At 35.6% G+C, this 27,105-nt stretch overlaps 1 protein-coding gene across 4 annotated transcripts in view; it reads right to left on the bottom strand.

Annotated features, from left to right (window-relative positions):
* Positions 1–2,679: 2,679 nt before the first annotated feature.
* SLC38A11 (solute carrier family 38 member 11) overlaps positions 2,680–27,105 on the bottom strand; it is a 51,056-nt gene continuing 26,630 nt past the window's right edge. For 2 of the 4 annotated variants that reach the window (XM_082691204.1, XM_082691207.1), the window contains 5 exons: positions 18,463–18,533; positions 17,231–17,392; positions 14,066–14,178; positions 11,476–11,607; positions 2,680–3,338 (listed from right to left, as the gene is read on the bottom strand). In XM_082691204.1, coding sequence (XP_082547330.1) covers positions 3,045–3,338; positions 11,476–11,607; positions 14,066–14,178; positions 17,231–17,392; positions 18,463–18,533 — 772 coding nt within the window. In that variant the 3' untranslated portion in view covers positions 2,680–3,044. The remainder of the gene's footprint in view (positions 3,339–11,475; positions 11,608–14,065; positions 14,179–17,230; positions 17,393–18,462; positions 18,534–27,105) is intronic. The other 2 variants (XM_082691206.1, XM_082691205.1) reach the window with 2 other exon arrangements.

Below are 27,105 nucleotides of genomic sequence, written 5' to 3'. Positions count from 1 at the left end.
TGTTTATCTTTAATTAAATTGATGTGTGTCATGTGCCTTCAGCAGAGGACTAGCGGGGATTTTCTTAGTTGGATAACCTGGACTTCAGAGTTCTTAGAGAAAAGACAAGAGGCAACCATTACTGCTTGACACCATTGGAAACAGGGAGAGGCAAGAAGATCCACGGGCTCTGATATTTGAAGATAGTTCAAGTTAGGGTTGAAATGAAAGATCCTATCTTAAATTGTTACACAGACAAGGATCCAATTCACAAGTTACACAGGTGTCATCCCATCTGTATGTTTAATGGAAATGTATTGCCAGATGTTTACATTCATGTGTAAAGATATTGTTCCCCTCCTTTCTTTTTTAAATTAAGAAGTGCTTTATAAATCCAAATGTAGTGGCAACCTCAGAAATTGGTTTTAAATCCTCAAGTTTCTATGTTAAGGGCAAGAAGTGTCAGGGAGGGAATGAGTTTCGTAGAAATCTCTTATTAAATTGAGGCAGAAAATAGATATGGGGTGGTTCTTGAAGTTTTGCATGGTGGCATAATAAAGAGAAGACAAATATTCTTGCAAAAAAGATGTAAGTTTCTAAGATTTATTCTATCATAATTTGAAAGATGTTGGTAATTCATGTAAGGCAGTTTTGCTCTACAGTGGATTAGGATTAAAAAAAAAACACCCAAATATTTATTAGGCAATAATATAATCCTCAGTTCCTACCAGGAGTTGTTTTGTTTTGTTTTTTTTTTAACCTACTTGAAGAGTCAAGGTTAATTTAACTTTTGGTAGCTGAAGCAATACCCAAACTACAAGATAATAGATGGTTATCCTTGATGTGCTTCTCTTTGTACATTCTTGGAACTCTCATCTCTTGTGATTTTATCTAATAACTATGTAGGTCAATGTTTCTCAGTTTTGAGTAATGTAGGGATAGACGGCTGCAAAAATTTCTTACATTCCCTCAGTATGGAATGAAAGTATTTTTATTATTATTTTACAAGAACATGTGCCAATCTAAAAATAGGCACAAACTACTTAACCTTACGATTCCTAAACTATAAAAAAACAAATCTACAAAGTAAATACAGAAAAGTTATACAGCCCATAGAATTTAAACTAATTGAGTCACGTGGATGTTTTATTGAAGCAAAAAAAAATCACACTCTGAGCCTGAGCATGGTTCTGCCTAACGTGCAGCTTTCTGTGCTTTCTACAGGTCTTTCTCACTATGACTCCCATGATGACTCACCTCTTACCACTTCTTTACTCAAACCACTGTGAAACTACCCTTTATACATTTCCTGTGGGTTTTCTTTTCTTTTGCTGTGATTTGTACAAACACATCATGTGTGTATTAACTCTGCTTGTGACATTTTCTGTTCGGCAATAATTAATACAGTGCAATCGGTTGTCAACTTGAACTACAAATGAAAAGGTGAGAAATTTGGGGTGATTTGGTATAAGGTAGCTGTCCACATGGTCCCAAATGTTCTTATTATTTTTGGAAGAGTGTCAGATGTGAAATCCTCACGAAAAGGTGTTTTAAAAATCCTCACTAAAAACGGAGGGCCACTGTGGTGGAGGCAGCTGTGCCTGCCAGTTGCCCTGTAAGGAAGCACGCGGTGCCCCAGCCACTAGAAGACGCATCCAGTTCTCAGTTCCTTTAGGGTTTGTTCAGCTGCAAAGAGCTGCCAGGGTTTGCCCTCCACAAGTACCCACATTCAAGGACAGATGGAGGCAGTGGTATTAAAACTTGGCTATTTCACCTGAACAGGGACAACTCTTGATGTGGGCCACATATGTTCCAGTTTCCCGTGGACCTGACTAATGCTTTGTTGGCCTGCCTTGCAGTTCCATCTTGCCCTCCCAGTCCTGGTTTCCGCCTCTCTCCCATTAGTGATGATCCTTAATAAACACCCTGCACGCCAGACTCCATCTCATTGTCTGCTTCTGGAGAATCCAGCCAACAAGCCCTCAAGAATCTCTCGGAGGATCCCAGAGGAGTGAGAATTCCTCTTCTGAGGTCCTGACTCTTCTTGCAAGCGTCTCGTCTCTAAGTTCAGCTTCCGGTTGTATACTCCCATCAGTACTTGAAATTCAGCAGGTCCAAAGTGGACACATAACCGATCTCTTGGGCTTGTGCCTGAGAACTTGTGGTTTTTCCCTCTGCTTTATAATTTATTTAATGGCAATGCTGTTGTATTCCCACAGGATCAAAACTCGAGAGGTAATTTTGATTTCTCACTTATCTTGCTCTGTATAGTCTATTATTCTTGCTTCTTACCATGGGAAGAACTTGACTCACTTCTCCAGGGATTCACTCCCCTCTAAATAAGGTATCTCCTAAAACTGTAATGGAGACTTTCACTTTGCTCTTGGGATATCTGTTCCCTTTAATAGTTTTCAGTTTCCCTTCTCTCCCGTTCCATAAACTTTAAAAGAAACAAATTTTTTTTTTCTCATAAAGGATAAATACATAAAATTCCAACCCACAATCACCTACTTATTTTGGAGTGCAATATGTTGGCTCACCTATTGAATAAAAGAGTAATGCTTTGAGAGGATGGCAGCAAGGGCCACGGGCTTCACTTTTCCTCCTGCAATTGAGATTAAGGCAGCATAGTCATTAAAACATGAACTTTGTTTAAAATAAAGCAATAAAACAAAAAAAATCTTCCATTTTCTTTCCCTCTTTATCTTTTAAACATATATATTTTTAAAGATTTTATTTATTTTATTTGACAGAGAGATCACAAGTAGGCAGAGAGGCAGGCAGAGAGAAAGGAGGAAGCAGGCTCTCTGCTGAGCAGAGAGCCTGATGCTGAGCTAGATCCCAGGACTTTGGGATCATCACCTGAGCTGAAGGCAGAGGCTGTAACCCACTGAGACACCCAGGTACCCCAATCCTCTTTATCTTTTATAATGGACTAAAGAGTAAAGAAAACCAAGTCTTGATAAATGCCAAAATAATAATTTTATAATATACAGACTAAAATGTGTGAATGTGATGAGGTTTAGAAGTCTTTGAAAACATATATACTTTTGAAAGCAGTCAACTCATTGAAAGATACTGCTGTTTAAAACTGAAAGTTGTGTTGTCAGTTGAAGATGAGAAACTGAGATGTTTGTGAGGGAGAGATTGTCAGGAAAGCAGTAGAACATTTCCTGCCCATGGGTGCAGTCTTGAGGATTTGTGACGGCCATGAGGAGTCCAGTAACCATCACCATAACACCGACAGGAAGCATGACACAGGACATAATCTTATCTGAGTGTGTCCTCGGTTCTTCAGACAGTTTCAGATAGCATGCTGATGGAATGATAAAAATTAGTGGAGCGGCACAGAGCACACCCTGCATATTGAAAACAAGAAATAACAACATGTTACCAAATGAGCATTGTTTGGACAGTTTTTGAAATACATTTATAAAATGTGTTTATCTTTGTACATGCTAAAAGTTTAATAGGTTGAATCAACCAAGGGAAAGAAGAATAACCCAAGACTTAGGAATAGGCTTTCCCCTTTCTGATGATATATTTACAAATGAGAATATCAGACCTAAGGAAAAAAATGATAAAAAAATAATAATTTAGAAAATAAAGCAGAAGGTAAGACCAACTTCTGGCAAACTCTTGAAATTTCCCATATTTTCAGCACACCACATTTTCCTATATTCTTATTTCAAATTGCTGAGTATCTACTATGCTATTCAAATATGAGTGGTCTATTTGTCATTTATGTACAAGAGGAGACTGACTACTGGGAGGTGTGTAGAGGATATCATCTTTCCTCTTTCTTGAGTTGGTGTAAAAGTAGGTTCCTCTCTGTATGAGAAAAGAAAACTATCACCCCTGGGACACTTAACATGAAATAGCTTTTCTAAATCCTCTTTCAAGTAAAACTAAACATGTTAATTACCTTAGAAAATTGACAGCAGAACTAAATGACTATGACTCATTCACCATCCCCCTACATTAGCTTATGGATAAGTCCAACCCAAGGGGGCATGTCAGATTGAAAATTATGGGGAGTAGTGTTGTCTATTATAAAAATTCCAGGAGGGGTGCCTGGTGGCTCAGTTAAGCCTCCACTCTTGATTTAAGCACAGGTTGTGATCTCATAGTCATAAGATGGTGCCCCATGGCAGTCTCTGCACTCAGAGGGAAGAGCGCCTGAGATTCTCCCTTTCCCTCTCTCTCTGCCCCTCCCCCACTCACACCGTGTTGTGTTTGTGCTCTCACTCTCTCTTGCAAACAAATAAATAAATATTTTTTAAAAAATATTGAGAGTTATTGACTTCAAGAAAAGATACTTTCCCTTTGAAGAGGCTAAATTTGAGTTACACATTTGGCAAATGAAATAATGTTAAAATTTAATGCATTTTAGGTGATATAGTTTTAAAAGTATATTAAATGTTAATTATACATTAAACAAAATATAACATACTATTAAATATATTAAATATAATTGTATAACAAATGACATTCTCTTAGGCCATAAAACAAGTTTTTAAAAACAGACAATAGCAAATGTGATATCGGTTTAACATTAAAAGCAAGCATTCCATAAAATACATGTTTTGCTATATTTGAAAAAGTTATTATGGAAATATGTAAATATACAGAAAAGTAGAAAGAATAGTATAATGAAACCCTATATACCTATCCCCTAAGATTTAAAAGCTTTCTGACACATGAGTTGGTAGATTTCCCCAAGGAAAAATCACAGAAAACTGATTTTGAAGCTGGAGGATGTAAAAAACAGATTATAACTTGAAATAGTTTTAAAATAAATATTTTCTCAATAGCATCATTTACTAAAATTACTGCGTTATACTCAGTACCATTCTCATACCAGAAATATTACAACTATGATTCCAAAAATACCACTTTTGTAGCTTTTTGTAGCTTTTACAAAAATAGCAGAAGTCCAGCTGTAAATCACAGCTGATTGGAATACATTAGGAAATGACTATTGAGGCACTATCTAAAAACTTGGGGAAGAATAAGAGGGACCACACTTCATGGAAAATATATGCCTACAGCTAGAGATAAGAATGGGAAAAGAGGTGCCTAACTGTATTCTAATTTAAAATATATGGAAAATGTAATTTTGCTATTTCTAATACCTGCATACAAATGAATAACTACAAAGGTGCACAGATATAAAGCATTAGTTTTCATATGGCAAGAACTGAATGAATTATGGACTCCTTCAGCTGTCCTGAAATACTCGAAACTGACAATGTTCTTTTAGGAAAAATACTGTAGAACTCCCTCTGTGTTTATAATAATTATTATCTTCTGGTTTCTTTGAAAAAATTTGAAAACAATGAAAAAATGGTTAAGATATAAATATACGTATGTGGGTGTGGTGGTGTGTATATGTATAGAGTCTCTTCTCTTCACAGGAACAAATATGTGAGACTAATGCATCTCAACTTCAGAGTGCTGAAAATGCTATCAGGATGAAAACCGCCACCAGCTGCTGTTAAGAAGCTGTCATCAGTCAGCATTTTGGGACACTTCCAAACCTAACTCGCTGGGCAGTCCAAAGCAATGGGTGTTCTGTTTATGCTATAATTCTTAAGAGTTGAGAAAGTAGTAATTAGTGGGAAAACTATATAGCTGATGTTTGTACTGGAAGAAGTCCAGCTGAGTATCTTGTCTAGATAGTGGTTACTTTCTTAATATTTGAAAGCCCAGTTCTGCTAGAGGCTGTTGTTGGGACCCAAGATCATCCGTAGAATGACACAGCAGCTCCATCTGCTCTTTTTCCTATAAATTCGTCCTGCTTATTTGATCTATTTAATATAGCCTTGTGTGAGACTACACCACTGGCTTTGGAATAATTTTTTGGAATTGCTAGGTAGTATGTAAACATCCCAACTTTCATTAAAGGGACAATAAGATATAGCCTTATTTTAAAGGCAAGCCAGCATAGTCTTTTGATAATAACACTACTGATGCCAGGGCATTCTGCAATTTGCTGTAAGCAGTAGGTGTTGAGAATTTTTACTGGCAATACAAATTGGGAACTTACCTTAATTCTCTTACCAGAATAGAAAACTCTCTAAGGGTACAAGGCAGCTGAAAACTAAACAAAAGAATGCTTATACCTCTTCTAGGTTTCTACTTGGTAATCAGTTTGGATTCTTATACCTTGAAGAGAAACTCGGGCTCACTCAGGAGGTCTTTGGCAGCTTGGACTATGCCTTGCTTACCCTGATGGCTGTATCTCTCTATGTGGGCTCACGCTGGATAATTGGCTTGCTTGCTTCCTCCTACTTTAAGCTGTACACAATGCTCATTGGGCTGGTTACTCTGGCCACAGGCCCCAGCTGCTTCGTCTTTTCTCTTTGTACTGCGAGTAAAAAACCCACCGGGCCCAATTACTGTAGATGCCTTTTTTCTCTAATAGCAACATCAGTGCCCAGATACTGGATTCTTAATACCAAGAATGGGACTTCTATTTATTTTATTTGCTTCTAAAATGAATCCTTTAAAATTGAGAGTGCATTTCCTTTGGAAAATATGTCATTGTTGTCTACTATTATAAAAACAATGAAATAATAAGGAAGCTACACTCTAAATGGGGTTTTGCTTTTTACTAAGTAACTAATGTAACTCCAAATATTTATCCTATACTATTCTAGTCACAGTAAGTAACAGCATTTCCCCAACTTTGCAAATTGAGAGTCTGATTCTACTACACATCTCGCAAGTGAAGATCATTATTCTACTTAGTGATGATTCAGACACCACAGTAGAAAAGAATTCTTAGAGTACAACAATTGTTAACTAAGATAAAACTATTAGCTAAAAACTAATTTAGATGAAAAACTTTCAGTTCCATGTTATTTCATCTCCTGGTATTGATTTTAACTCATTATTAAAGTCTAACCATATATATTATAGATTACTCTTAACCTCACTTATAGGTAAGTTTAATACATAGGCTTTTAACTTAAAAATTGGATAGAGAAATGAACCTACTTATTTTGCATAATTTAAAGCCTTCTCTTTAGGAAACTTTAGGCTACCACAATAATTAAAAATATGGTCTATAGGGGCTGAAAGCTTATGTTCAAATCTTGATTCTGCCACTTACAGGTAATGTGAATTATTTAGTCACTCTATTTAATCACTCCGTGCCTCAGTTTCTTCATCTGTAAAACCAATACAGATTAAGGAAGGTAACACATGCAAAACACTTGGCACAGAGTCATCAATACATGTTAGCTCACACTGTCATTCCGAAGTGGAACACAGCATGCTTTAGATCTGGCCAACATTCGTTATTGAGAGAAATGATGCCTCATCTGGCTCTATTAAATGTGACAAATGTCTACATGAAGGGAGCTGAGTAAAGACCTGAATATGTTGTTGTGCATGCCAAGAGACTTTTGTTGATTGGAAAAACATAAGCTCAGGTGATCTGTAAAAGAATGGAGATCCTATACCACATTCTCACAAAATGCCTTCAGTGATTCAGCATTTCCATGCAACAACTGGTGCTTATCACAAGTGCCTCCTTAATCCCCACCACCTGTATAACTCATCCCCCCATCCACCCCCCCTCTGGTAATCACCAGTTCTTTCTTCTTCTTTTTTTTTTTTTTTAGTTTGTTCTCTCAATCAAGAGTCTGTTTCTTGGCTTGCTTCCCTCTTTTTTTCCCCTTTGCTTGTTTATTTCCTGAACTCCACAAATGAATGAAATCATATGGTATTTGTCCTTCTCTGACTCATTTCACTTAGCATAATACTCTCTGGCTCCATCCACGTTGTTGCAAATGGCAGGATTTCATTCTTTTTTACAACTGAGTAATAGTCCATTGTATATGTATGCCACATCTTCTTATCCATTCATTACTCGATGGACATTTGGACTTTTCCCCTAGTTTAGTTATTATAGATAATTCTGCTATAAACATTAGGGTGCATGTATCCCTTTGAATTAGGGTTTTTGTATTCTTTGGGTAAACACCTAGTAGTGCAATTGCTGGGTTGTAAGGTAATTCTATTTTTAACTTTTTGAGGAACCTCCCTACTGTTCCCCGGAATGACTGCACCAGTTTGCATTCTTACCAATACTGTAAGAGAGTTCCCCTTTCTCCACATTCTTGCCAACATCTATTGTTTCTTGTGTTGTTAATTTAAGCCATTCTGACGGTTGTGAGGTGACATCTCATTGTAATTTTTTTTTCATTGTAATTTTTATCTGTATTTCCCTGATGATGAGTGATGCTTAGTATCTTTTCACGTGCCTGTTGGTCATCTGTATGTCTTCTTCCCATTTTTAAATTGGATTATTCATTTTGGGATTGTCGAGTTTTATAAGGTTTTTATATATTTTGGATACCGACTGCTTACAGGTGCCACTTGCACTCTTCTCTCATTCCACAGGCTGCCCTTTTGTGTTGTTGACTGTTTCCCTCTATGCAGCTTTTTACTTTGATGTAATCCCAATAGGTTATTTTTACTTTTGTTTCCTTGTCTCAGGAGACATATGTAGCAGGAAGTTGCTATGGCTGATGTCAAATGGGTTACTACTGCCTGTGTTCTCCTGTAGGATTTTTACAGTTTCAAGTCTCACATTTAGGTCTGTAATCCATTTTGAATTTATTTTTGTGTCGGTGTAAGAAAGTGGTCGAGTTTTATTCTTTTGCATGTTGCTATCCAGTTTTCCCAACACCGTTTGTTGAAGAGACTGTCTTTTCCCGTTTAATATTCTTCCCTGCTTTGCCAGTGTTTAATTGAACATATAGTTAATGGGCTCACTTCTTTAAACCAATGTAATTGGGTTATTAGGTCATAAAAGACAACTTAACACTCTTATTTGTCTTTTTATGAGTATCTATATAACCAGGTTTTAAAAAAAATCTAAGAATCTTGAATCATGTTTAAAATTTTTAAAAATAGTCTTCCACAACCAGCTCAGATCTTGACTTTGTAATAGACATTCATCCAATATTCTGCCCTTATTATTCTATAATACCAGAATTCTGTCTTAAACACAAAAAAATTTCAACATAAGTACAACAGGGAATATTTAATGTAATTAAGTGCTTACAATTTTGTTGTCAGAGAGATAAGCAATTAGCAGAAAGTTACTGTAATATTTACAAAAATATATCATTACTAAAAAATTAGAAATATGTATGAGGTTGCTTAACTTAAAGGGAATAAAAAATTGTTAGGCGATCAACATGTGGTGAGCTCTCAGGTAGTTGATAAACATATTTTTTTAATACCAGAATCCTACAATACTAAAAGAACACACAACCAAAGATGAACTCAAATGAGACATTTACCAAAGTAAGAAATAACAGATCTGGGAATCATTATGTTGATCACACCTCAGCACAGATGAAAGATTACTATCATTGTCAATGCCATTAATTTTTGGTAACACTTAATATACCAGTGCTACTCTAAAGGATGTCTTTTATGTCCAGAAACATTTGTAGAAATAGTTCCTGGTCTGTGGTCCCAAGAGGCAATTGCCCATGCAGTAATTTGAGCACTGTGTTCTTAGCACTATGCCATAGACTGTGGAGGATGGAAGAGGCAGCTAAATATCATTCTTGTCTTCAAAGAACTTACTCTCTGGTAGGGAAGGCAAGCTTATGGACAGTCCAAACAGTACATGATAACAATACATAAATCAAGTTAGTGCACTGAGGTCACAGCCATCCACTTACAAAGATCAAGGCTGGAATGTGAAATGATTTTGTATGAACTGTCTAGCCTTTGGCCTATGCAAAACTGAGAAGTAGGTGAAAGTTACCTTTGATATTCATGCATCTTTCTATGAGATTTCTTTCTATTGCTGGTGGAATAGATGTTTCTCCAGGGTCCTGTGGAAGGGACCTACTCCCTACTCTTCGTATAACCTTCTACGAGAACATCCTCAAGAGTCTATTACTGACTGAATCTGTTTTGTCTGTAACTTCAAATTCAGATGGTTATCTTGAGGGAATAGTGTCTTGGGCACAGACAATAATACCTTCACCTATCCCTCAACTCTCAATGGAGTGAGGAAATAATGACATGGGATCTCATCTGTAAAAGTCTGCCCTCCCTTTGGTGCACAATTAATAAATGCTGAGTGGTGGAATTCTGAGTAGAAATTCCATAAGGATTGTAGAAGAGGAAAATTAATGACTCTAAAATGGTAGATCCATTTCTATTCATTTCTCACCAGATGGCATCATTGTCCCAGCTCCACAAAGTAGAACGGAGGAGTCATTCCTGATGTATCCCTCTAGCCCCCTCTGTCACCAAATCCTGTTAATCTTTTCTTATATGTGTCTTTTGGGAATCCATCTCTTTCCTTTCTCTTCTTCTTGATTTATATAGCAGTTGAACTTTTCATGTTTATTTGTGAGATTGTAAGCTCCATGAAAGCATGGATCTTTTCTGATTTCCTCCCATCATTGTATCTCAATTATATAAAAATAATATATATTTGATCAACAAATAAATGAGTTAGAAGTTGCACTAGACCTTAAATCTTTGTATATTTGGACAAAAAAAAAAGAAAGGAAAATAGTAATTATAAAAGAATAAACATAAGCCAAAGGATAAAAGAAAGAACTAATATGGCTTACTCATAGGCCCCAAATAAGATTGATTAGAGCTAAAGGTGGATTTGGGAAAGTAAATGGTAAATAACCTTCTATAGAAGGCACAGGGTCAGATTACAGAGGCAACAGAGTTTATGCTTGCTCTCGTAGGAAAGTGGAGATTTTCAAACATTGTCAAGATAAACTGGAAGGAGAACTTAAATACGTGCTAGTTGAAACGCAAAGCCAGTTTTAATTCAGATGTGATATGACGGGGACTTAGACTTGGGAGAGAGAAGTAGAGATTATGAGGGAAAGGTCTAGAAAAGGAAACAAAATATTTTAAAGAAAAAGAACTTGGGCTGTGGTAAGTGAATGTGGGGTATAGATATAAGTTTCTTCATTCACAATTTTTTAATGAATCCCTCTAGACCTATTTTTATGCAGCAACTTCCAGATCTACTTAATATATAGTTATATTTAGTAATATTTATGTGTATTATAGAAAATAAAATAGGAAAAAGTGCTCCAAACCAGGGTGTCTCAACCTTAGCACTACTGATGTTTTAGATTGGATAATTCTTTATAATGGGGGCTGTCCTGTGCATTCTGGGGACTTTAGCAGCATCCCTGGCCTTTCCCAATAGATGCAGAAGCACCCACCTATCTACCTGCGACAGCCGAAAATGTTCCCTGGTAAGGAGGAGCAAAATCTCCCCATTAGAGAATCACTGCTCTAAAAGTATATAGTTTTAGAAAGTACACAATATCATCATTGTAATATTTATTATCACATAACAAACACATTTTCATCTCATTTCAGAAACTGATACCTTTGTTAGGGAAAATCCTTTGTTAAATGTAAACATTATTTTTGAAGAGATTTTTAGAATGGAAGGTGTAAATTTTTAAATGTACTTACATTGAGTTCTAAAACTTTTCCAAGACAATCAATCAGCAATGATATAAGCATGGCTACAGTAATGATAACCACTGTAACAATAATGTGGAAGACCAATGAAAGATTCCCACCAAAAAACACATTGGTAATTACCTGCCAAATAAACACATTATTTAGAGAGGGAGTCTCAGAGGCATGCAGGACTTATCAAGAAAGTATATCATATTACAGCACTTAGGACTGTATAAAAAACTACCAGTAAGATAGTCAGTCAAATCTTAAGCCATATGAATGTCCTCTCTTTTCCGAAGTACTTACACATAGACAAACACACACTTCAATAACAAGTATTCTTTGTTGAATTATTAGACAGGCCATAGATTATATTAAAGACCCAAAACATGGTATATAATGTGTGAAAAAACACATTTCTCAAGTGTTAGAAAGATCTTGGGAAGTTACTTATAAGGTATTTGAACCCAACAAGAAACAATGATACTATTTAGATTATTTGAGTGAGAGGAGATTGAAGAGAATCAACCAATCTAAGAAAACAAATAGTGATCAATTTGTGACTGGATAAAAAAGGTCAAATAGAATTTAGAACTAGAAGGAGCTTTAGTTACCTAGATCTAACTTTCCTTAATCAGTTTTATAGCAATCCTGAAAGGTCCTTGTCCTACTTTGGCTTGAGGTAAGGTTTGAAACATGGGTAGGATTTAGAGCAGAATTAGAGACTGAAGTAACAGTGTGAAAAGAGCAAAAGAGGAAAGAAGAACAGGAAAGATACCTATGAAAGACAAAAAGGAGACAATCTGAATAGGGTTGACTCTGTGCAAGAGAACCCTGAGACAAGAGTTGGAAATGGTAGAAGGTCAGATGCTGGGGACCTTAATGAAACCAACTCTGCAAGCTGTTACTTACCTAACATTCCTCACAGACTGCACACTGCCATCACCCTGCTAACAATGACCATGAATGGTAATAAATTTTACTCATTTATGGTTTTGCAATGGGTGATATTTTTTCAGGTATTTAAAATTCATTCTTATAGAAGTCTCTAATATATGATTATAATAATAGAAAATCACTGAGTGTGGCAGACTAGTGAGAGATACTCATTAGTGGTATGGGCAGGCTTTTTCGTGTCCTTGTATGTGGCTGGCTACTTTACCTACAAGTAGAAATGGCTTTGACTGTGTTTATGCTAAGTGTGTGTGTGTATGTGTATGGGGGGGGGATAGAAAAGAGAGAAAAAGGAAGTGAATGAGTAAAGTATATTTGAGGTTCCTCTGCCTAGTATTTGCTACCAAGGAAGAGATCCTGATTTAGTTCTATCTTCCCATCACGGCAGCTGGAGAAGAAACAAGTTCCAAGGTGGAGTGACTCAGATGGTCACCAGAAACCACATGAGAAGGTACCATCTGTTAACCGCTGATCTACAGATCAGATCTGAACCCAAAGTACTAGGCAGAAGCTAAAATAAAACCATTTCCTGCATCCAACAAGAGCAATAAAATTTCAAGGTTCTTAGATTTGAAAAGTCTTCATAAAGTTTAGTCTACTTCTCCCTTATACTCAAGGTGGAGAACTGGACTGTGAGTTAGACATTTGTAAGTGAGGACAAGTGCTAATTGTAAAAGGATATACATAGTGCTGAACATTTCCTTATTCCATTTCCCTGAGCAGTTCCTTACCCCCAGAACTGGCATAAGGTTAAGTACTGGTCTTTCTCTAGAAGCCCTATGGTTAGTTAGCGTATTTAAAGCTCTGTAGGCGTTTCACTTCACACATTAGAACCATTCACAGGGTGCACTGTGTAAATAGCCTCTAGGAATAGATCCTAAAACTAAGCCCTTTTCAGTGTGATTGCTGAAAGAACCACTGTGAAGCAGGATCATGCTTTTTCTGCTGACTGGTACAGTGGATTTTTCGCTGACTGTATAAGGGATTCCCGACAAGCCATGTTCTCCAGCTTTACACAAAAAGAATGAGTTCTTTTTCACCTAATCTTCTTTCAAAAATCCATACATATAGTACAGATACATCACAAATACATATATATGAAATATACGGTCTATTATTTTACATGGTATAAAAATATAAATATATTTGTATAAATATATAAATGAAATATATCTGTAAAACTAGTGGTTTAAGTTGAATTTTGGTTTTCCATTGACAATAAGGCATTTTGGTTTTTTCAGAATAACAAAATTGATCAAAATCTGTTCAAAGGATGATTTTGTAAAAAATGTTTTTAATCTTAGTACTTAATTTCTTTGTAAGAATGTTTTTAAGAAAGAACAACTTAGTTTGGCTCTATTAAAGGCTGGCATTCTTTATGGAATGCAGTTGTATAAATATTTATACTTATGCTAATATAAACTAAACCACCAAACATCATCTTCAAATCCAACATTTGAAAAAAGTAATTTGTAAACATGTGAATATAAATTTATTTTTAAACTGGTTGAAAAAGAAATGTTTAACTTATATGACTTGTCATGCACTTGTAAATATGCAGAATTAAATTATTTACAAATCTTCCTAAATTAAATGTAGTAAGAGGGATTGACTAGGTAAAATGTTAGAAAGGAATTGTGCTTACCTCTCTAGTCACAAAGCATTCAATAGGGTACGTTAAAATGACAGTGACTGCATAACAGAACCTTCCGAATGTTACCAAATCATCATTTCTGCAATAGTTTTCAAATAAGTCTCCTAGAGAATAATATAAAATAGATGAATTTCAACAGAATATTTGAAATAAATATCTAACAAATCAGATATTGGATATTTATTATATAAGTGGAGCTCCATGAACTCCATTTAATTAATAGAAGAGACTGCCAACTCTAAATACACGTTTTTTGTTTTCAACAACTATACACACTGATAACACTTTCAATAACTTCTCAATATTTTCAATAACTATACATACTGATAATAATATCCTGATATTAAAACTACATATTCCACGTGAAGATGAATTAATCAGTGACAGTTTTTCTCTTATTCTCAGTTTGTTTTTAGTAAATCTGCCTTAAATTTGTATCAACTTCTGGAAAATACTTTCATCCATTGTCTTCTGACACCTGAATCAACTCCCTAAATTCTTGTGCATTAGCTTAATAAACTTGCTTCTGGTCTTTGTTTCTGGCAAATAAGTGACTTCGTTATTAAAAAAAAAAAAAAGTCTGTTAAAATAAACAAATTTCCTTTTGAAATGTTATTCTTAGATCAAGGGCAATCCTGAAAGGAAGAGTAGACCAGTACATCTGGGGAGCTGAATTTCCTGTAATCATGCTATCAGGTTTAATCCCAGACCCAGGGCCACAGCAAGGATTCACCTTTCATGGTATCTGACATGTACCCGAGTGCAAGTGCACTGATACAAAACTGTAAAAATATGTTTATTTCTGAGGAAAAGTATTATATTTAATTAGTTCCAAACTAAACAATGGACCATGTACACCTTGAATCAATTCTTTTTTTAGAGACTATATTTTCTCAGACATCTATGAAGAAATGGAGGGATCTGGTGAGGGCCCAAAAGTCATGTCAGCAAAAAGTTTCCCAATACTGAAACAAACACTATTTGGGCTTATTTATTTCCTAAATATAACACACTTACATTTTAAAATTTGGGTCAGATTTTCCAGTTAGATTGAAGAAAAAGTCAAATCAAAGTCACATAGTACTTCAATGTTTAAGAAGAAAACAAAACTATACTTCTGTTTTTTTTTTTTTTTCATTAAAAAGTTAAATGATGCCCTCTGCTAAGACTTACTTTAATGACTCTTCTCCCCTCCCCCTATAAATTGGAGCCAATGTACATTACTTTCTAGGGTCCCTTTGGGGCAGAAAGGGATTAAACCACAAAGCAGTCCTGACAGAGACCTGCTTCAAGGTCGACTGAAAAGATTCTACCACTCAGAGAAGAGGACAGAAGGTTTCTGATCACCAACCTTCACTAAAAAAATGGATCCTACACCTTTTCCAAAGGGGCTGAGAATGTCAAGAATACCCTCGACTTCTTTACTGCCTAACAAGCTAAAAGGGAAAAGAAAAAAAGCATGCAGTTTGCACAGGTAAGACCAGATTTGCCCAAAATGGAATGGCCTGAAGAAACAATGTCAAGTTTATTCCAGCTTGCGTCTAAGGATATCTTTGGGAATTATAGCTAAGTTAAAAAACTCAAAAAACCAAAATAAAATAAAATAAACAAAAAGTCCAAACCAAAACCAACCTGTCAGCTTGGTTAAATAAAGATTTAATTGTATCTACACAATTACCACCGATAATATCACCAGGAAGGTATGAGTAAGAAAGAGGGTTTATGTCTTACAGGGAAGGCATTTAAAAACCAAGGTTTTGTACAGACTGGCCCCTACAGGCCATTCACCTTGGCAAATGATGTAGCAATAGTGATACAAGGCAGTATTTTGAAACATAATTTTTACCAAGACTTTCACAGTCACTTCATTGCTGCACTCAAATGGCACATATACAGATTAAATTTTTGATGGCATTGGAATTATGTTAAACACTTTGTTTTGAAGCCGTTTTTACTTTTTTCTTTATTTCTTGAGAAATCTCTGCCTATAATCATAGTCATCTGCAACTATTTGAAACAATATACCCAAGAGTACCTCGTATTATATGAAAACTAAGTGAAGAGGAGCTTGAGGGTAAGAGACAGCTTTTCATGGGTTGCACTTGACCAAAGTAGGTTAGACAGCAAGAGAGAGTGGAACCAAAAATTGAACTGGAAGTCAGGAGACTTGTTTTCTACTTTGTCACCAGCCAGCCTGGGCAAGTTTCTTCACCTCTTTGTGTTTTAAGCAGGGGGTAAAACTAGTTATTCCACTTACCTTCATAGGGTTGTTTCAAGGTCAAATGAGATAATAGACCGGCAAAAGCTGTGACATGTCTGAATCACAGCATTTAGTGGGCTGTCAGATTACCCTGGGTATTATACTACACAGAGAAGTGAGTGCACAGGTCAAAGGAAGCAGAAGAGATAGCCACTCCGCTGTTGGGCCTGGGTGAACAGGGGAAAGAGAAATAAATTCAGTGTGGGGTGGTGTGTTGGAGGAGAGGGGGAGGGGTGGGGCTGGTTTTGTGGGAAAGATGATGTTTTGTGCTTAAAGCAAGAATGGGATCACTCAGTAGGAATGTCCTGCAGGCAAGAGGCTAGAGATGAAAAGAAAGGTCTGGACTAGAGTTTAAAACAATGACAATCTCCAGAGGATTTGTTGAGAGAAAAGAAGACAACAAGTCTGAGCCAGTTAATGGAAGGTGGGGGAAGAAGAAGAGAGAAGGTAGGAGAAAGAAAATATTAACAGAGTGAAAGATGATATGGCAGTGCTCCTTCTCCTATAGGAGGAAAGACAGGACGTTCAGAACTGTCATGTGATTCACAGAGATGCATGAGAATCAGAACCAACTTTAGAGAGTGAGAGGACGCTGGCGTTTCTGAAATTGAAGCTGCAGTAGAGCAGTGGAGAGGGAAGCCAGATTTCAAGTGCTTTTAAGTGAAAGAATGGAATAAGAGAGGGAAGGAACTACAGAACCAAGTTTAGCAGCTGAAAAGGGAGAAAGCCAGGAAAACAGAAACAGCACAGGTGGGAAGGTAGAGGAGAGAATGGATAAAAGAGATTAGTGAGACGTTGAAGTAGAAAACTGGGTATAACTGTGCCCTAAATGAGAAGTGACAGGACCACTCCATGTGAGTAACAAAATATGATGACAACTGAATCTCTCATTTTACCTTGGGTGAAGCCAGTAAAGGTCAAGTATCCACAGGTAGCAAAGAGAGTACTGATGAGTACAGAAGCCAAAGTGGACATGTGGATGATGCGGGACCACTTAGCGACTGTGGGGTCTTCCAAAGAACCATAAACTAAGAAGCAGTTATGGTGACAAATGAATGCTGCAATACAAAAAAGAAGAAAAAAAGCACCATTAAAGCAAGTGTTACTGGATTTCCTTCTCCTTTGGGGCCCACGGTGTCACAGGGCTTCGAAGAAAGAAGAGGTAGATCAGAGTGGTGGGCAGCAGCAAAGGGAGGTTTATTGAGCAACAGCAATGTGAGAGTACAAAGCTCTGAGGACTGCAGGACCCAAGAGGATTGCCATTAGAGTTTCTAAAGCTATAGGGGTTTTTATGGGCTTGTTGGAGGGCTGTTTTATCTGATTAGCCCTCCCAGCACCTGTCATCCAAGCACATTTTTGTCATCTACCTATCACATGGGAAAGGCTGGAGGGCTCCCTCCAGCATGGTGTAAAATCCTTTTAAGGGTGGTTTCCTCTTAGAGCAGGGGCCCCTGTCCCTGTTTGCCTGCCTTCCAACTGTCCGTCAACACAAGCACTAAGATTCTCTTTTTTCCTCCAAAAATTCAGAGATGTATGGGACTTTGGAATGCTACTGAACTGAAGTTCAAATACATAAATTTATTTAGCTCTGTCAGAAAATAACTTTTTTAACAACTGTAGGAATGAGAAATTTCACTCATGTTAGACTTATGTGGTCTCTTCCTGTCACTCTTGATACAAACCAGTCCTATCCAACTTTCTCTCCCATTTTCCATTTCCTGGTGGCCTTCCAATCTTAAGGGAAATCTAAACAACACTATATTTTCCGTCCACGGCTTCCTTTCCAATCTGGGATATAGCAAAGTAGCATTAGACATCTGGCCAATTTGTAATACCTTGTGTGCAAGGTTTTGAATAAGCAAATAACACTTGCTAGATTTTCAAGTTAAAAAACAAGATGACCATAATGAGTTTTCTGCATGAGAAAGAGACTTGTCCAAATTAAATCAAATTTTAGTGATGAGTGAGAAAAGTTTGAGCCTAATTTTATGTTGGCACAAACTAGATCATATGCTGTTAATAGGAAGTATAAAGCTTTGGACATCTGCTCTCCAGACACAAATATGAAACTTTTTCATTATACCGAAGATTCCATATTGAGACAGGGCCTGTGAAATCATACACTCACCGAATGACATCACGCCAAGAGCCTGAATGGCACTGGGTTTTGCAAATACCCAAGCATCTTCTGTTTTTGGTCTAGAAGATAAATCAGGTAATTTAACAAATGAGCAAACAAATGCAAGCCTAAGCATGTCAGAGAACAAGAAATGGTGTCACAATAAAAACTGAGTATCTTTAAGTCAGAATTAATAAGGGTCCCCCATTAATTTTCTTTAATTATAAATAATTTCCCAGGAACATGCATGTTATGGTTCCCTCCTGTCCTCTAAAATGCATGCCAAGTACTTGGGAAGACTTTATTCTTAGATACTTAAAATATCCACTGACTACTTAATTTTATGACTTTTTTACTCACCGATTTAACAACAAACATTTGTTATACACTCATCACTGAAGATACTGATTGAGGGAGATACAAAAATTAATAATGCAATGTTCCTCCTCAGCTAATCAATACATCCTTCATTCCCCTTTAACTCATTCTCCAGGCTCATCCTACCTCAGGGAAATTCATAGTTGCCACCACAGTTTACTGAAGAGGGTAGACATGAACTAATATTAACTGAGGATATACTTAACTATATTCTGGGAATTATCCTATGATTTTTCAATCTTCACAGTAACACTCAAGTATTATTGTCACTATTTAATACATTAGGAAAGTTAAGCTCTGGGTTGTGATAAAACTTGTCAAGCTTCCACAGATAATAAGTGAAGCTGAGATTTGCTGTCCGTCCCAGTATCTCTTTCACAGTGAACTTTCAGTGACTTCAAATTCCCACCTGTGGAAATAGTTCTCAAAGACATTTTGGAAATATATAAACTTTAAATTATCTTAACATTCTATTTCTTAGTGGAATTTAAATACTTGCCAACCTGTCTACTGGCAGAGATTGGTCTCCCTGGTTAATGTATCCCTGAATAACGGCGAAGAGTCTAGGTTCTGAGATCAGACGGCCTGTGTTAGTTTTCTGGCCCCTTCCACCTATTAGCTGTATGATCTTAGGCAAGTTATGAAACTTTCTGTGCTTCAGTTTTGATATCTATAAAATGAGGGTAATAATAGTAGTACCTAATCCATTGAGTTATTGCGTGAATTAAATGAAATAGAATATGTAAGATTTCTGAAAGAGAGACTTACATATTATAGTCAGTGTTTAATAACTGGACACTAATATTATTAGCTAATTATTATTATTATTAATTGTCATTTAATAAAAGTAGACAAAATGGCTAAAATATGTCCAGCTTCCATGAAAAGGAAAGGCTTGAGTGAAACCCAAAAGAATTAAGATAGAAGAGGGGAAAAGGGGAAGAAGGGTCACAGAAAGCATAAAGCAATAGGTGTAAACCCACCTATTTCATAAGTTAGTCATTCTCCAAGTAAAATAGACACACAAAAAAGTCTCATTTGCTTTGTCAAAATTAGTGGGATTTATGCATTGTCTTATTTCCCCTCCCTTCCCCACACCCCCATATTTGAAATGCGCAGTTACAGGCACAAAAGAACTAGCTCGCCTGGGAGGGAGGCCTCAGGCTGCTCTAAGACTTGTGATTCCTGGTTTTTTGACTGGGAGCTGCTGCCACCTGCTGCCTCCACTATTCTTACTGCAGTGAACATGAACCGATAAGAGCACACCTGCCAAATTCCAAGGTTATTATGGAAAACCACAGACTTTGTTCACGATCTTAAAAAAAAAAAAAAAAAGATTCAGAAAAGCAAGCAGCACTAAAAACTACAGAAACCTGGAAGATTGTAAGCTTTTTAATATGTTTTAAAATACCTACTTTCTCTGTTAGGATATCTGCACATGATTAATACTCATTTTTCCCTTAAGTACAGATTATAGTGGTGTCTTACTTTTTAACTCACTTATTAGTAATGAAAATGTAGGAGTTTGATTTTTTTTTTTCTTCCTCCATTCAAGTTTTTAAACTCTTTCCTGCCCATATGTTGCACTGGATATATTCCAAGATGGAGTATGAACTGTTACATAGAGACAATTTTGAATTTTTTGCGTTTGCCTTAATGATGCTGATTTTATGATTTATTTGTTTATTCATTTATTTTTGAGAGAGAGAGAGAGAGAGAGAGAGCAAGTGACGTGGGGCGGGGGCAAGGGACAGAAGGAGAGGGAGAGAAAATCTTAAGCAGGTTCAACACCCAGAACAGAGCTGTGCATCCAAATCTAGGGCAAGGGACATTGAATATGGCTTTCTGATATTTTATAAAATAGCCTGAAATTAGAATTAGTTGCAGAATCAACTAGCTACACACACACATACACACACACGCACATGTGTGAAAAAGAATGAGAGAGAGAAGAGAGTGTGTGTGTGTAAGTTTCTTGACATATTTAGAGATTTCTGGAAACTTGATACCCACAATGATTGAGAAAATGAAGTTATATACTGCTCTGATTTTAGACTATAGATGCTGAAACACAAAATGAAATATCAAATACAACAAGCAGTGTGTAAGAGAAAGTCATAACTAGACAGAATTTTTCAAGTAAATACGAAGGTTGTTCAATAACAGAAAAATCTATTAATGTAATTCATCTCATCAACAGATTAACTGAGAAAAAATGCTTATGTGCTTTCAAAATATGTAGAAGAACCTACAACCTAGTATTTACTTTGAAAAACATGCTAAGCAAGCTATTAATAAAATAGAACTTCTTTAATCTGATAGGAATATCTCCAAAATCTATAGCAAATGAGACATTTAAATGAAAATTTAATGTGCTATGGTGAGTGCTGTGAAGTGTGTAAACCTGGTGATTAACAGACCTGTACCCCTGGGGCTAATAATACATTATATGTTTATAAATAATTAAAAAAATTAATGAATAAAAAAAAGTAAAATAAAAAAGTGAAAATTTAGAAATATTACAATTAAAGGTGGAAATCAGATAAGGATGTTTACTATCACTGCTTCCAGACTATATTACAGGAATTCCTAGTTAATGCAATAGAATAAGAAGTTCTAAGATACATAAATCATTGGAAATGGATAAATAATTTGAACACAACAGAATTGTGTACACAGAAAATTCAGGGGAATTTACTGACAAGCTACTGGAATTAATAAGAGTATTTAGCAAGGTTATAGGATATATGAAATATATATATTTGATACATGAAAATCAATATGGTTGAGGTACATAAATAATAACCAATTAAAATGTTTTTTAAATGGCAGTGGTAATAAAAACACTACATATTTTAAAAGATATGCATAATTGTAATGGCATGATATAATTGTATAGAAAGACATGTATAAATGAAAAGATATACCATATCCATATTTATGAATAGGAAGACTCAATATCATGTAGATGTCCATTCTCCACCAAATTAATATTTAAATTCAAAGAATAAAATATGATATTCAAAGAGAAAATATATGCTTTTTAAAAACCCATAAAAGCAACATAAAAGTAAGGATTGATAAATCTGATAATGTTTGTATAATAAAATAATCCATATATAAAGTTAAAACATAAAGATAAGCTAAAGACTTGGAAATGAAATTTGTCATGCATAGAAGATACTCCAATAAGCAATGAACAAGAGACAACTGATAGAAAAGGAAATGAGAATGGTCAATAATTATGCTATAAGTTGCTCACTTTCCTTTATAATCAGGGAAACTCAAATGAAATCCATAAAGACATTTCACAGTTAATTCAACAATAGCAAAGTTGATAAATTGCTGGGAAAGGACAACTTGCAATTATTATGGAGGGAAGTATAAATTGTAAAACACTTAGGAGAAAGGTTTGATAGTATCTAGTAACGCTGAAGGTACTCAAAGTTTGCAAGCAAACAATTACGATTCTACATACATATTCTAGGCTAGGAAAGCACACATGTGCACCCAAAGATATGGATAAGCATGTTCACTAGTGCATCATTTTTATTAGCCAAACTTTGGAAACTACCTCAACTTCAAGCAATAGAATTGATAAATCAATCCATAAGTAAAACATGATATAATCATAAAATTGTGTCTTATGTGCAGTTAAAAAGACAGTGCTAACTGTATCAACATGGAAATATATGGCATATATAAAGGAAAAATGATGAGTCATAGAAGAGAATGTGCATTTTTTTTGCCAGAGTGGTTATTTATGTATATTTCACAAACATACTAATCAATACTAGATATTGTTGTCAATACATAATGCATAGTACAAGTATAAGAGCATAAACAGAAATGATTTAAACCAATTTAAGAATAATAATTACCTCTAGGGAAAGAGAAATGGATTGACTTTTAAATATGATAATCTATTACTAATAAATATTGAAGTAAATACAGAAAATTATTTCAAAAAGACCTAGCCCAATTTCCACTTCCTGAACTTTATATGATTACACAATATTTTCTACATAAAACCTTTCTGGATCTGAACCTAATTTTTAGCCTTAAACTTCCATAAATACTCTACAACTGATACTACATTCTTCCTGTTTTCCAATCTCTTGTTCAATTCATTCAATATTCAACAAATATTTGTTGACCACTACCAATGTAGCAATCACTCTTATAAATCACTGAGGCTACTGCAGAAAAAAAAGACAAAAGAAAGAAATCAACTATCTTGGAGTATATTCTATATCATAATCTAGAATAGCACCGTATAATAGTGCTTTCTGTGATGATGGAAATGTTCTATACCTTTGCCATCCCATATGGTTGCTACTAACCACATGTGGCTCTTGAGCCTTGCCTTTGAAATAATGGCTAGTGTGACTGAGGGATTAATTTTTTTTTTTAAGATTTTATTTATTTATTTGAGAGAGAGAGAGAACGAGCAGTGGGGAGGGGCAAAGGAAGGGGAAGAGAAAAAGAGAGAGAGAAGGAAGCAGACTTCCTGCTGAGAAGGAAGCTGGATGTGGGGCTGGATTCCAGGACTCTGAGATCATGACCTGGGCTGAAGGCAGATGCTTAACTGACTGAGCCACTTGGGCACCTCTATGGAATTCACTTTTAATTTTATTTAATTTTATGTAATTTAAATACTCACATGTGACTAGTTACTACTATACTGGGCAATACAGAGCTAGAAGGAATCATATAGATAACTTTTGTTGAGAAACCTAATTCTTTTCTTTTTTTTTTTCTAAATTTTATTTATTTATTTGACAGAGAAAGAGTGAGCAAAAGAGAGAACATGAGTGGGAGGGGAGGGGAAGAGGGAGAGGGAGAGGAGAAACAGATCCCCTACCAACCACGGGCTCAATACCAGGACCCCTGGATCATGACCTGGGCCAAAGGCAGCCACTTAACTTACTGAGTCTCCCAGTCACCCTGGGAAACCTAATTATTTTCTAATGGTCTGAAAGAATTAAAGAAATTACCTAAACAGGTTTAATTTTTTCCATTGTGTAGAGGTACGTGGGTGGTTCAGTTGGCTCAGGTCATGATCCTGGGGTCCTGGGACCAAGCCCCATTTGGTGGGCTCCCTCTTCAGTGGAGGGCCTGTTTCTCCCTCTATCCCTCCCCCACCACTGTTGTGCTCTCTCACTCTGTCAAATAAATTAATTAAAGCTTAAAAAACCTTTTTTCCTATAGTATAGCTTATGCTATATATTTCAGTATTGTTTACCACTTGAATTTTCTGAAGGCAAATAGAAGAATAGTGGAGTTGAGTATAACGATAAAGAGAAAAAATACTTTGTTAACTTATAAAGAACCATGGATATCAGAGCTTCTTCAAAATTAAAAAAAAAAAAAAAAGCAAAACAACAATAACAACAACAAAAACCCCAACAAACTGGGAGAAACAAACTGAAATTGTTATTATGAATAGAGACCTGGCAGAAAAGACATAGTACATAATAGTCATAACCGAAATACCATAAAATATGAATCAAATAAATGAAATTTAATTTGTATTAAATAATCAGATTATAGGATGGGTGCTTTTTTACTTATTTTTTTTTAAATTTTTTTTTTAAAGATTTCATTTATTTATTTGACAGAGAGAGATCAAGTAGGCAGAGAAGCAGGCAGAGAGAGAGAGAGGAGGAAGCAGGCTCCCTGCTGAGCAGAGAGCCCGATGCGGAACTCGATCTCAGGACCCTGAGATCATGACCTGAGCCGAAGGCAGCGGCTTAACCCACTGAGCCACCCAGGCACCCCATGAGTGCTTTTTTAAAACAAAGTATAATTCACATTAAATTATCCATTAACAGGGAATGGCTTTCAAATGATCATTCAAATTCAAACATACTAATTAACATACAACTCTTCTGGAGTATTTATTTTGTACAAAGTGAGGCAAGTTTTCTTCTGAAAAAAATCCCCAAATAAGAACTACTCTCCAATTTTTCTTTGTTTTAGATTCTTCTACTGCTACTGTTGAAGTTTATTTCCCTGAGGAACTGAAACCAACTGCATTCACTGGTGTGTGTCTAGAGTTTGCAATGGAAGCCAATAATTCTGAAATTAGTCCTCTGAGGTCAACAGAATCTCTTCAGCAAGTGTTAATGTTACCTGCTGATGAATGGACTAGCTTTTTACCTCTACGTGGTTTCTACCTGCTTCTTTTATTTACTGTGATTATTTGCTGACCACAGACAGACTGTGGTTAATATCGGTAAAGGACAACGAAAACAATAATAAACTTAATTTCCTCTGTGAAGGACAACCTTTCTCACAACTAAGAAAAACCAAATGGGAAACAGAAAGCTGTAATGGAAAAAACAAAAACACACATACAAAAAAAAAAAAAAAAAAAAAACAGGCTTTGAGGTCAGACAGACTTGGATTTAAATCTTAGCATTATGCCTTACTAGCAGAGTACCTTGGGGCAGCTTACTTAATGACACTGGTCTCAATTTTCTCTGTTAAATAGAGACAATATTATTCATTCTATTTACATATCTGACATAAGGTTAAATGAGAAAATGAATGAAAGAGTGTATTATATAGTGTACAATCAGTGTTGGAGGTGACTTCCTTCTATTCTTTATCCCTTTCCTTATGTTATCATTAAAGTAACAATACATGTTTTAGTCTAGCTGTAGTACCTGCAAGTACACAAAATGCAGACTTCTTCATGGTATTTATATTCCTTTGGAGAATGAAGGGACCTTGAGGAAGATGAGCTGTTTTACTTAAATGAATGATTAATCTTGAAAATAGACAGACATGCTACCCAATGGGCAATCATTTGGTTGATAATAATGAAAAGGATGAAATGATTCATTTATTCTTTGGATATTCACAGTAAATATTCAGTATTCTGTCCAACAGACCAATTTTCTGCACAAGTGGGTCTGTTGAATTGGTGCAAACTCCAGCCTCATAAAGCCATTTTCGACAATCTCAGGGTATGGGGAGCTGCTCACCTCATTCCAGGGCTTATACCTTAGCTCAGCCCTCAGTCTCCCCAAAACTGTAGCTCTGTGTTGGTAAGATCTGCTAGGTGGTGTGGAGACTACCGCCAAGGGAAGATAATTAAATGTTTCAGTAAAAGAGGGCACTCATTAAACCTGAAGATATTTGACATCTTGCTAGGTGATTTAATCACCAGATAATATCTTAGACTAATCACTTAAAAGAAAAAAAGTTTAAAATTACATTTTTACATAAAATTTTACGTAAAATTTTACATTTTAAAGCTTCTATCTATACATACACGCAAGCAGGATCACGTACACAAATCAGGGGATCTTATTGTTTTTTGTTATATCAATTTTAAATTATAGAAAAGGTTTTATTCTGTCAATCTTGCTCAGATAAAAGTTAGTTTTGTATTTTACCACAGAGAAAATTATGAAAGAATATATTTTATCATTGGCATTGATAAAATATAAGTACAGTGACATTTAATTTCATTTCTTAAACACTTAGCACTACCTTCTTAGAGATAGCCAGAGGCTACCAACCTCATCAGAAAACTCAAGAGTTTCACTTTCATCAATTACTTGGAAGTTCTGTATTTTGTTTTAATAAGGTGTAAGAGCCAAACACATATAACATCTTGAGGCAAGCATGTGTGCGTGCATATGTGTATTTAATAGTCTTTGGAAGCAATAGGAAATATTTTCTCATGATTTTTGCAATATAGAAGACACAGTAACTTTTGCTGAATGCATAAAGGACAGGCAGAAATAATCAATTCCCCATTTTGGGTGCTGAATAAAGAAATACCCATCAAAAAAAGATAAAGTCTTAGGTTAGTCATTGTTTTTCATAGCTATCTCTTCATGAAGTTTTAAATCAAGTGCCAATACAGATGGTAGTTATTTTTTCTTTTCTTTCCTAATCTCTCAATCCAGTAATAGCATAATAACAGCTATAAATTAAGAACTAGAGAAGGGGATTGCATAATCCAGTAACTGGATAAATTTTGAGACAGAATTTTCTAATTGTACTCCACCGGCGTACATGTATAGTAGATCTACTTCCTTCATGTCATAGTTGCAAGCTCCACACACACATACACAAATAAATAATAATAATAATAATAATAATAACAACAACAACTACTTCTCTAAAAAGAAGAACATATTTTCAAAAAAATGTCTGAATTTGTACTTAAATCCTCAGGCAAATTAATCCATCAAAAGTTAAATTTGGACATCTAAAGAACATGGTGGATGGGCCACATACATTTACTATCCTTCC

This window comes from Mustela nivalis (genome assembly GCF_964662115.1).
Source record: "Mustela nivalis genome assembly, chromosome: 11".
Taxonomy (NCBI): domain Eukaryota; kingdom Metazoa; phylum Chordata; class Mammalia; order Carnivora; family Mustelidae; genus Mustela; species Mustela nivalis.
This window is presented reverse-complemented; position numbering and strand designations above follow the sequence as displayed.